At 36.8% G+C, this 12,916-nt stretch overlaps 1 protein-coding gene across 24 annotated transcripts in view; it reads right to left on the bottom strand.

The window, feature by feature from the left end:
* The window catches only part of WDR7 (WD repeat domain 7), a 373,254-nt gene that overhangs the window by 136,931 nt on the left and 223,407 nt on the right, over nucleotides 1-12,916 (bottom strand). For all 24 annotated transcript variants that reach the window (XM_081562306.1, XM_081562297.1, XM_081562301.1 and 21 more), the window contains one exon: nucleotides 12,413-12,634. In XM_081562306.1, coding sequence (XP_081418432.1) covers nucleotides 12,413-12,634 — 222 coding nt within the window. The remainder of the gene's footprint in view (nucleotides 1-12,412; nucleotides 12,635-12,916) is intronic.

Genomic DNA, 12,916 nt, shown 5'->3' with positions numbered 1-12,916 from the left:
TTTGGCCCTTAATTTGCATTTCCCTTAGAATAAAGTTTATCATCTTTTCAGAGATTTCTTAGCTAGTCTTATTTCCTTTGTGAAGTACTTTTTCAGTCTTTACCCATTTTTCTGCTCTGCATTGGTCTTTTTCTTACTCACTTGTGTGTGTGTGTGTGTGTGTGTGTAACAGTCTGTCAGTTACCTGTGTCATAAACACCTCTTTCCTCTTTGTGCTTTACTTTTTACTTTTTAAAAGGCATTGTTAATTACAGAGGTTTCTAATTTTAACATAGTTGAATTTATCCATCGTCCTTATTATTTGGTTGGGCTTTCTGTCACCTGTTTGCAAAACTGGTTCCCCATTCCAAGGTCATGTTTTCCTATATCATCTTTTTAAAGTATTATGGTTTTGAGCTTCCATATTTAAGTCTTTAAATCCATATAAAATTGATGTGGTTTTTTTGGCTATCATGGGCATGAGGAATCCAGTTTCATTATTCTTCCTTATGAATAGCCAATGGCAAGTATACCATGTATCAGAAATTCTACCCTTTATTTTACTGATCTTCAATGCTAGACGACTTAGCAGCAGCAGCAGCAGCAATGCTAGACGTATAAAGAATCAAATTCCTCTGTATGTATAGAACCACTTCTGTGCTGTCTGTTCTGCTCCATAGGTCTACTGGTTTAATCAGCACCAAGATAACACTATATGAATTGCTATAAATTTATAAAAACATTTGCTATAAGGGGAAAACCTCCACCTTGTCCTTCTACTTTAGAAATGTCATAGCTTTTCTTAGCTCATTGTCCTCTCATGTGCATTTGAGAATCAGCTCGTCAAGCTGAATAACAATATACAATAACAAAGACCCTACTGGTGTTTTATTTGAAATGGTATTAAATTTATGAAAAATGACATTCTTATGATACTGGGTACACTTATCCATAACAGTGTATATCTTCCTATTTATTTAGGTCTTTAAAAACTTTTTCAGTAAAATTAAAATTATTTTTCTAAAAATACTGTATCTTTTTCATTAAGTTAATGCCTAGAAATATTTTCTATTTTTACAGTACTGTACAGGTTGATTTTTTTTAATAATTATGTATTTCAAGGGGTTATAATTAGAATTAAATATTTGTAAAGTGCCTAACGTAGTGACTGGTATATTGTTAGTGCTAATATGTGTTTACTGAATAAAACAAAATAAATCACATATTCCAATTATCTCTAGTGTGTTAATTTTAGAATCATTTTGACTATTAAAATTAGCAGTGTTGAGATTTTAGTGTTTGTGTGAGATTTATATATTAATTTGGAAACAACTGAGATATTTACCATATGGAATTATCTTATCCATCCAAGAACTACATGCCTCTTTATTTACTCAGATATTACTTTATTTCTCTCAGTGACATGTTGCAGTTTTTCCATATTTCTTAAGTTTATTCTTAGCTATGAGCTATGGGGCTTCTTTTGGTTGCCCTAATTAGTGACATCTTAAAAATATTTGTAAAATATGTGCATCTATTTATTATTTTATTTTAATTACACAAATATCCACTTACTGTGAAGAAAAAATAAGGTTTTAAACAAACAAGTGTTTCTAGTAAATTTTCCTAACCCCAATTCCTGTAATTATTGGATAGGCTGCATATTTTGGCATCTTCATTCCTTCTATGATACAACATCTGCCTATAACTTTATTCTTTTTTTAAACTGGGCTGTCTTTTTCTTCCAGTTTTTAGTGTCTAGTTTGAAGGATCTTTCAAAAAATGATGATTCTCTACATTTTCTATTTTGTTTAGTATTATAAAGAAACCCTACTGATTTTTGAGTCTTTGTGTGGCTAATTAGTCGTCTGGATATCCTTAAGTGATAAGATCTACCTTAGGTCTTAAAAACATCACTACCATGATGGCTATGTTTAAAATTGCACTATAAAGGGATAAGGGTAGAAGCTGGAAGATTTGGTAGTAATACTAGTGAGAAAGGAAGGTTTCTAACCAGGGTGCTAACAGTAAAGGTGGCAAACAGTAGCTGAATTTTGGATATATTTTGAAGGTAGAGCCAATAAGATTTCCTGATGGGTAAGATGTTGTCTGACAGAGGAAGGAATTAGGGGTGGGCTTCCCTGGTGGCTCAGAAGGTAAAGTGTCTGCCTGCAGTGCGGGAGACCTGGGTTCGATCCCTGGGTTGGGAAGATCCCCTGGAGGAGGAAATGGCAACCCACTCCAGTACCCTTGCCTGGAAAACCCCATGGACGGAGGAGCCTGGTAGGCTATAGCCCATGGGGTCACAAAGAGCAGAACACAACCGAGTAACTTCACTATCATATCTATCACTAAGAAAGTAGAAAGAAAATAATTGTTAACTGAGCTGGGGAAGGCTGCAAGCAGAACAGGTTTGAGTGGGCAAATCAAGAATTTTGATTTTCATCATGTTTTTGAAGGATGTATAATTTCTAGTTTTCAGTTATTTGGTGTTTTGTTTTGCTTTTAAGAATCTCACTCTGTTTTGGCAGTTTCTCTTTGTGGACACAATGTCACAGTAGTGCCGCTGTGCTTGAAGGAGAGTTAAGAGCACAGGCGGTCACTGAGCCATCTGGATGGAGCCCCAGGACCCTAAGAACACAATCTGTAAAGCAAAGGTGTAAGGAAGGAGCTCTATATTTACTGATTTCATACAAGCATTTGGGTTCTCTAGTGGACTTCCACTCTGGAAACTCCCAGTTGAACTGGGTCACACCAACAAGTTCACCAGCACTTACTGTGTGATCATGGAAGCCAGAGTATAAAACAATCAAATAGTCTTAGGCTCCCAACATTCTAATCCTTGGGAATCATGTTTTTGAAGGACACGGCACGGAATCTACAAACAAGCTTACAAAATGTTTCTGTTCACTTCTTACAAAAAGCTTTCTAAGGGTACCGTAAAGTTCTACAGCTTTTGAAAAGGTTAGACTAGATGGTCTTTGTCCCCTTCGGCTATGAAATTGCTTGAATTTACAGAACTAAATCTGTTAATTACAGCGACCCTGGAGTACATATATTAAGACATACAAATGTAAAGGAATGCTTCTTCAGAGCTGTCAGAAAACTTCAGACCAAGGTTATTTAATATCAGATATAAGAAAGTCCTATTCAAAATAAAAGGGGGGGAGGGTTGCCACTAGCAATACAGAGCTCAAACCTGTCACTAAATTTGCAACTCAGGCAAGGTAACTAGTGTGTACATTAGACGCTTGGCAGAGATTTATACCAATGCTGTATTATATTCTAGACCCCCCCAAATTGGTATAGTAATGTCTTTGTACTACATTCTTAAAGGCTACAGACCTCAGAGTACCCTAGATGCTATATTTAGCTACTGAAATATTTTTAACAAAGTCACTTTAAAGCCCTTTTGTATATTAAGTGGCAAGAAAGGACCACTGACAAAGGATTCAAATAATGTACAGGAAGGTTGGCAGATTTTTTTCTGTAAATAGCCAGATAATAAAAAAAATTGGGGCTTTGTAGGCCATACAATCTCTACAGCAACTACTGCTACAGCGTGAAACAGCCAAATAGTATGTAAACAAGTAGATGTGGCTCTGTTCCAATAACATTTTATTTGAAAAAAATGGGCAGGGGGCCCGGGTTGATTCACAGCTTTGGTTTGCTGATCTGTGGCCTACAGTACAATCACATCAATAGAACACAAGTCCACGAAGCGGGACGTGTTGGGGGGGATGAGTTTTGTGGAATTAATTGTAGCCTGGTAAGCTGATAAGAGGTACCCATAGGAGGGATGGCAGAAAAACACTTTAAAGATGCTCAGCTTCAAACATGGCATGGCACTGGAATACTAGAACCTTTAAAAGCAGATTAACAATTGATAAAGAACAATGAAAGTAAGATAGGCAAGTTCAAGTGGTAGTAATAAACAGAAACCGTATAGTAAGGATAATAATAAATCACATAAATAATTTCATAGAACTGTGTAATTTTAGATGGAAGTGGCCTGAGAAATAATCTTGTCTAACTTACTTGTTTTATGGAAGAGGAACCAAAAATGCATAGTGCAGTAAATTAACAAAAAGAATTGCAAACTAAAGGTATTTTTGGAGAACAAGGATGGGATTACATCACCAAACAAGGGTTTTAATGCAAGTGTCAGATCACAGTTAAAACAATAAAGCTGTTATACAACATAAATTATTTATAAGTAAAAACAGAAGAGTAGTGAAATTTTCCATTTGATCTGAGCTTAGTATGTTGATGTGGTTAAAATGTGAGACAAGGTAATAAGTAGGTAGAAATTCATCCAAATAAATAACATACAAATATACAAGAATACAAATAAATAATTATAAAAGTACTTAAGTGTTTTATTTCAACACATATATAATAATATGGCCAAAGAAAAGTGCATTTTTATGTAAATCCTCTGGGAACCAACGTAGTTTGCCACAAACAGTCCAAATCAGTATGTCTTGTAGCAAACAATACCATGGGCTTTGGGAGAAAAATTGCATTTGGATTCAAATCCTTTATAAGACAGATAACCTTAAGGAAGAAATCTAATTTTTAAGAGTATCTGCTCACTCATATATAAAATGTTGACAGTAATACCTACCTTATAAGATTTTAGGAATATTTTTTTAAGTAGTCTATACACATATATATGTCATTTACATATAAATGTCCTAATACATAGCAGATATATTTCTTTTCTTTATTTTTCTATACACATTTGTGGTAACAGTAATAAAAACATTCAACTAACACTTATACGTCAGGCACTTTTCAAAGTGCTTTACATACACTAATTTATTTATCCTCATAATATTCTTCTATAAGGTACATGACAGTATTGTTCCTATTTTTCAGTTAAAGAAACAGAGGCTAAAGCATTTAAGGTCACACAGCCACGGAGCAGTGATTCAAGATTTAAACCCAAGCAATCCAGAATAATGAAATTCCAATAAAAAGGCTGAACTACCTAAAGAATTAGGTCTGAGAGTAATAGAAATGTCATTTATTCACTCTGATTAGTTCCCATTACCTCTTCCATTTTAAAATATAAAGAAAATTACAATTTGTGCATTAAGGTAGTTTAGTGACCAAAACCACCATAGAACACTCAATGTCAAATAATTATAAGGACTCTGACTTCTACTGGGTTTCTCTACTCTGGCTACAGATGAAAATTACATATGAAGCTTAAAAAAAAAAAACACAGATGTCTAAATCTCACCCCTGAGTTTTTGAATAGGAACTCCAGGATAAGGCTCAGACACATGCATTTTCAAAACACTCCAGATATGATTTTAGTGCACAGCTAGAGTTCTGAACACCAAAGGTACGATGGCAATGCAAGCCAAGTAGCATCTGGAACCAGGATAATTTTTCAAAGTGAAATTACCAGTGAGAAGGAGCAGTAAAGAACAGGAAACGCTGACTGAGGACAATGAGAAGAGTGAATGAGGTGGACAGTGGGGTAAGAAGCCAGACAGGGAGGCAGGTTCACCTTCAGATGCCAGGAAGGCCGAGTTACACATGAGGAAAAGCAAACAGAAACGCAATCTCTACAGCCACAACAGCAGCTCAGCAACATGATCCGAGGACTTGTATGTGACGAGGGAAAAGGCCCATTTTTTTTGGTCATTGCTTATCCTTGCAAATGACACGATGCTTTCCTCATCATTATTGCTGCTTTTTTCCCACAACTTGCCACTATTGTTAGTTTTGTTATTAATTGCAATTCAGTGACTTTGTCCCAATTTTGCTGATAAAACATCTGAGATTTGGCTTAACTTTCTCATAAGATGTTTGGCTTAACATCTCATAAGATGTTGGAAATAAAATTCATTATAACATCAACTCCAACGAAGATTAATGTAGTCATTGAACAAAACATGCCTGGTTAGAAAGCACACAAAGTATTCAGGGAATCATTTTCACAACAGTAGACCACAACCAACTAAAATCAAGCAGAGCACCAGAATATTATTAATATAAAACTCTAAATATAGGTTTCATAGGATTAAGACATTGCTGAGACAGCATCAAATTGAGGCTTCCAATTTGTGGTATTACAGCTGAACTAATCAAGAGGGACACAAGTCTATTCTGCTTTAAAAAATCACAGTAACATAGGAGCCATTTATTCCAACAAACTTGTGGGGTTCTTAACTGTTTCTTTTAATGACTTTCTCTTGAGTATCAAATGGAATCTGGAACTTTTTTCCAGAACAGAAATGCAAGGGCACATAAACAGCATTTTCCAGGTAACATCATGATGCCATTCACCTTGGCCAGCAGAAGAACCCTGGATTTGCAGATTTCCTAAAGACCCACTATGGGGAAACATTCATTTTCTTTCTCTAAGTTTTTCACACCTTAGATGTGAACTGTTCATAAGTATGGAGATGTGGATTTTGTACATGCTTATCTCTCCACAGCACCAGCATATCCCTAAACAAATGATCCAACGGTGTACCTGTTTCCAGGCAAGCTGTGGCTCACAGATGTGCCTGCCCCTTTTCTGTACGGCACCATTTCTGAATCACACTTGTTTATGAGACAAGACAACTGCGTGAAATGGCGAACATACAGATTCAGATTTGGAAGACAGGTGTTCACGTCCAGGCTTGATGCTTTTTTAGCAGTACAAGTTAAAACATTTGACCTATTCCTTCACTGTTTGTAAGAAGAAAGTTAAATTCAACTTCATCAATCTTGAGTGAGTACTGAGCAGAGCTTCAGGGTCTTCATCTGATAAATGGTAACAGCGTATAATTGACATGTTTAGAAGATTAAATAAGATAATACATATAAAGAATATAGCAAAATACCCTGGCACAGAATAAATGCTCAGGAATCGACTCTTATTAATGTACCTCATATTGGATAAAATATCTGTCTTGCAGGGTAACAAGAGATGCATGTGGACTTGGAATAAACACTGGTAAATAAATGGTGGTGCCTATGGACGGAAGGGGGAGCTGGGACACTGGAGTGAGTGACCTGCTGAGTGCCTCTCCTCTGCTCTGCGATGGATGCACTGCCCAGATCTTGGGGGTGCACATGGCTCAAAAGTATCGGCTGATTCCCTCTGTGGGATTTGCCCCAGGATGAAGAGAGTGGCCCACCCAAAGTCACACCCCTTCTTCAGGGCACCCCTGATTCAATGACTGAATGACCTGGAGACGTAAAGGCTGAGCCCTTAGGCCCCATTTAGGACAAGCTGAAGTCCATCCCAGCTCCAGAGTTCCCAAGATCAGCTGAAGCTTTCTAGGCAATTGAAATGCGATTGGCCTTCCCCCTCTGCCCAGTTTCTGTCTCTCCTTAAAGGTACTGATCCCCAGGAGAGTTTTGCACACAAGTGTGTCTCAGAGTCGGCTGCCACGGGAAATGTCTTATGCCACCTGCCCAAAGTCAGAAAGCTAATGAGAGACCAAAATGGGATCTGCTACAGATGTGCCAGCATCATTCCACAATGAATGGGGTGGGGAGGGAGTGGAAGGGAGGTTCGGGAGGGAGGGGGCGTGGGTGCACCTATGGCTGATTCTTGTTGACAGAAAACCACAAAATTCCGTAAAGCAAATATCCTTCAATTAAAAATATAAAGTGGCAAAAAAAAAATGTTTTGAACAAAATATCTGACATTATAAACAGAGCTGTTTTAAAGAACTCTTGTATAAAAACATTTGTGCTTTGATCTATAAATGGAGAAATAACATATCATTTTAACCAAATTAGATGACTTTAAATGTGACTTATTTGTATTTATTCTAATTTGTGTAAGAAATATGAATATCAATAAATCTCCCTGACCTTCTTTACTCAGAAAAAAAAAAAAAAAGAGCAGAAGAGACCAAGTGAAAGGATGAACCAAAAGACCTATAAGGTAACAGAGATGATTCCCTAAAATATTCTAATCACATCTCATATGTGGAACAGAATAAAAATGAAGGAAGACCCCTATTGAAGTTGAGCTGATGAGACACAAGAAAGCAATCATTCCTACTTAGAGCAGAAAACAGGAAGGTGAAGGAAGAGGGGAATTTCCTGGGATGCTTTCCATTTCACTTCAGAAGCAGAGACCAACTGGATCAAAAGGGGCTTCAAAGACAGACAGCGTCTGCCCTTTATTTTATACAAGCAGAAGCTGCAACCTAGAGGGTCACTTGGCTCCCCAAGGATACAAGGTCACAGAGTAGCCTGGTCGAGGCCTCAGTCTCCAGTCTCTCAGCTTTGTCTTCACTATGTCATTCTGATACTTTATGTAAAGTGTAACACCACAAAAAATTCATACATATTCCAGCATAAGTATAAAATGTATCATAGGAACTTCCCTGGTGGTCCAACGGCTAAGACTCCACATACCCAACGCAAGGGGCCCAGGTTCGATCCCTGGTCAGGGAAGTAGAGCCCACAGGCGGCAACTGATGATCCTGCGTGTCAAAATGGACATTAAAGACCTCATGTGCTGCAACTAAGACCTGGTGCGGCCAAGTAAAAAACAAATAATAAATAAATATTAAAAAAAATTAACCAGTCAATCTAAGACAGAAATGGAAAATTTTTTTAAATATAAAAACAAAAAAATAAAATGTATTATAAAACTATGCATAACTTTTGCATTAGGCATCAGTGTCTCCCCCCGCCCTCCCCACCTATGTGGATGTTTGGAATTTGACTACGTTATGAGTTTTCACAGAATGGCTTTACAAGGAAGGTTAGAACTCCAGCAATTAAAGTTCATCAAATATTGTACCTAAATGCCCTTATCTCAGAATGAGGGCAATAATTACCATCTCATTCAATAGGATGCCATAAAGATGGCAGCAATACATTTTAAATGCCACATAAACAAATACCATAGCGATACACATAGCAACTTCTGGCAGGTTAATATTACGCAGAACTGATTGAAAAGCGCCCAAGTAAAGACCCAGGAACATTTAGACACCTGACTATTTCCAATCAAGAGAGCAAGATTTAGACTTATAAACCTAAAGTTTAATCAAGACATCCCAATTCTTAAAAATCCCTGTGTTAGGCAAATCTACCTCCAAAAAATCTAAGACTTTTGGGAAAAAAATAGAGGAATGGGATAGAAGTTAAAAGAAACACATGATTATCTTTAAAGTACTTTTAAATTATTGAAATAGAATAGGGCAACCATAATATGTAAGGAAATACCACAGGCATTTTATAGATTTTGAACTTGTTCCAGTAAGTACTATATCATTCAGTTTTATATATGATTTCTGCTTTCTAGAAACCTCTGAGAATCTCTCTGTTCTTTGTTACAGTGAAGTAATTATAAACATTGTTTGCTAAGAATCACTACCTTCTGTCCTTTTCGCATCTGCATTCTTTATCCAAAGTGCTCAAAGAACAAGTTTGGTTTTTAAAGATTTCACTGTTTTAAATGTTTGGGTAAATTTTATTTCCTTGCTTGGAAAAGTTGAGGCGGCCCCAGGCAGAAGTCCCTCTGAAGCAGAGCTCAGCCCAGTTTCCCTCATGTCAGAATTAGGCTTTGGGACCCCTTTGCAGGGGGTTAAAGTTCAGCTCCCTGAATTTTAACAAACCAAAGAGCACTACTAAGACCCCTCCATTCCTTTATCAATTCCCAGGGCTTCTTTGAGAAATCTCCATTTCTACCGTGCTATTGCTTTCTAAAAATTATCTACCTTACCTAACCTAGTCTGTCTTTTCCCAGTTACATTAGTAACAATTTTCAGATGAAATTACAAGTCAAGAGAAAAGACACACAGAAGCAAATTTATGAATATCAGAATTTTGAATAAACTGTGATTAGTGAACAGATGATAACAGTACTAGTCTAGATAGCTAAGATAATGTGGTGTAAACCAATCTGCCTGTGTGTGCTCAGTCGCTAGGTCGTGTCCTCCTCTCTGCGACCCCATGGATGGTGGCCCACCCCGCTCCTCTGTCCGTGGGATTTCCAGGCAGGAAGACTGGAGAGGGTTACCATTTCCTTCTCCAGGGGATCTTTTCCAATACAGGGATCAAACACACATCTCCTGCGTTGGCAGGTGGATTCTTTAACACTGAGCCACCTGGGAAGTCAAACTAATCTGCCTAACAACCAACTATTGGCTTGGGTGAAATTAGTCAGTGACTCATTGATTTATAATGCTCCTACATTTGTACACAGATACTAAGATATCTGGCATCACCAACTCAAGAGACATGAGTTTGAGCAAGCTCTGGGGAATAGTGAAGGATAGCGAAGCCTGGCGTGCTGCAATCCATGGGGTCACAAAGAGTGAGACATAAGCAACTGAACAAGAACAACAACTAAGATATAAAGCTGCATGAAAATTCCAGAGAAATAACATTTACGTTCACTTTCCTTGCAGGAAAATATACAAATGAATGCTGTGGAGGTATTATATAAAACATGTTGGACTAAATCAGCAGTCTTCAAAACAGGTAACCCCTTCAAAAGGGAGTATCTTAAGTCTTTTCAAGGGAAATACAGTTTTGTAAGCACACATAGTCTTAAGACATAGTTTAAAGGAATTGATTTTTGGATGCTTAATATGCAAATTAACCCCTTCCCTAAAACATTGAGGGTAGAAATTTTCTCTCTTCGAGGAAAATAATCAAGGTTGTAAAATTGTTGACATTGAAAGTTTGTCATGAAATTTTTTTTTAATGGATGATGATGGCAGATATCAAATAGTTATGCCAAATATTCTATTGAATTAATTTGAAAGAATGATAGTTTCATTTTTAAATGTCAATATTCACAATATCCTCAAAATTTTATCTTTTGAAAATGTTTAAACTTATTATTAAAAGTTTTAGCTGTCGATACAAAACTGTGCAAGATGAGACATATCTTGATACCCATTAGAGAGATGGTGAGCAAAAAAGTTTGAAAGCCACCAGACTAAATCATGTCAAGGTTTCACTAACCTCTACTATTCTAATATCAAAATTCTAAACAAGGTGCTATATATATAAGTCCTACTCTGTCTAGAGTGACACAGAAAGATTAGGCCTGTTAAAGAGCCCTTGGGAGTGTGGGTGAGATTTGAGCGGGGTTTTATGAATGGAAAACAGGAAACTTGAAGAGCCCGGGAAAAGACGAAGAGGCCCCTGCAGGGGAGGGAAGCAGATGTGGCCGGGCGGAGAATGGGAAGACCAGGGGCTTTCAGGTCGCAAGAAACCTGGGTTCAAATTCAGGTTTTACTACATTTTGGCTGAGCCAGTTTGAAGAAATCTTCATTTCTATTTTGAATATCAAGTAAAGAGATAGAAAAGAAAGTGCTTTTTAAATTACAAACTAACAGCACTTCTTAGTCATTAAGCCCTTTTCAACCAGAAACCATGAGCAGTAGCAGTTTATACCATGGCCGAAAGCAGGGGCTCTGGAACCAGTAGATTATGTTGGGACAAAAGCTTCCAATTCCTGGAGGGAGGATCTCAGCTAGGATGGAAGGGAGCAGGGAGGCAACCCAGTCTAGAACAGGGCTTTAATAATAAAGCTACCAATATGACTCCTTGGTTTCTCAGAAAGAGTATGTGACAATGATCCAATGAACTTCTTGGCTAACAAAGTAGCATGTGTTTTTTTCCCTTGCTTAAATGCCAAAACTCCAAAAGAACACATTGCAATTTACGCTACAAAGAATATCTTGATGTATTTGGTAAATTCTATTTGGTGGTTAAGGTGGCACATTTGTTAGAAATGATTCTGCGTTGTGGTAGGAACATTCTGACCTTCACCTAAGGGAATTCTGACACTAGGGTACCAAAGGCTTCATTATAAAATACCCTGACCTATTACTAACATACCAAACACAGAACCAAAAGCAGAAATATGAGACAAACCCTTTAAGCTCTGATGTTTTTCATCTTTTGAAAACTGTTACTGGAATATTTTTTAAATTATAGAAGTCATTCATAGTTCCTCATTCATGATATTTAAAATACATGTTTTTTACATATATAAATGCATATATATTTATATATAAAATACACACATATACATTTATATATATATTCATATACATACATATGTATATAAAAGACAAAGCTGGTCTTCCACACCTACCTCTGACTTTTCAAACCTTGTTCTTGACAAGATGCATAGTTTCTCAGAAATTATTTTAGAAGTTAGAAGTTTTGGCTGAAGTCTTGACCAAAATGTGGAAATACAAAGCTCAGAAATGTGTTATTTTAAGAAAAGCATTTAAAAGCCCAAGTTTTAACTTTTAAAAAGTCCCAGAACTATAACTACAGGGTAATGTGCCAAATAGATTATACTGCTTTCCAATTTAATTTAAGCGTTATATTTGAGCTAAAACTCAGGATATGTTTGCTACTCTTAAGATATTTTCAATACATAATAGGTATTGAGAAGCAATAAATCAGCATTAGGAATTTCTTAACTTACAAGTATGTCTGGCCAGTGAGTAGTTGGATCCACCACTAGTCAAACCGAATCCTTCAGGAATCTGACTAGAGCTTCGAGGTCTGGTCAACAGTTTAGGAGGTTCAATTTCAGCACCAAATTCAGCTCCTATTACTCCTAGTAAAACAATAGCAGTAGCTTGCTTCCGTCTTTCCTCATAAGATGTAGAAATTTTTTTCATTTGTGGGACACTTGATAAGCAACCTGAAAACCAAAACATAAGAACAGAAATTAAAAGACTATCAATACATATGATAAAAACATCCAAGACTGGTCATTCACGGATGAACCGTCTTTTCAATAAATGAAACAACTGGTTATCCCTGTGCGGAGGAACGAATCTGGATTTCTACCTCTCATGATGTAAGAAAATGAACTCGAAACTGATCACTGCCCTAAATAGAGAACTAAAACTAAATAACCTGCAAAAAAAATATAGATGAATATTTTCATGATTTGGGGTTAGGCAATGATTTCTTGGATATT

This window comes from Giraffa tippelskirchi, chromosome 14 (genome assembly GCF_054371585.1).
Source record: "Giraffa tippelskirchi isolate mGirTip1 chromosome 14, T2T-mGirTip1v1.2.pri, whole genome shotgun sequence".
NCBI lineage: Eukaryota > Metazoa > Chordata > Mammalia > Artiodactyla > Giraffidae > Giraffa > Giraffa tippelskirchi.
This window is presented reverse-complemented; position numbering and strand designations above follow the sequence as displayed.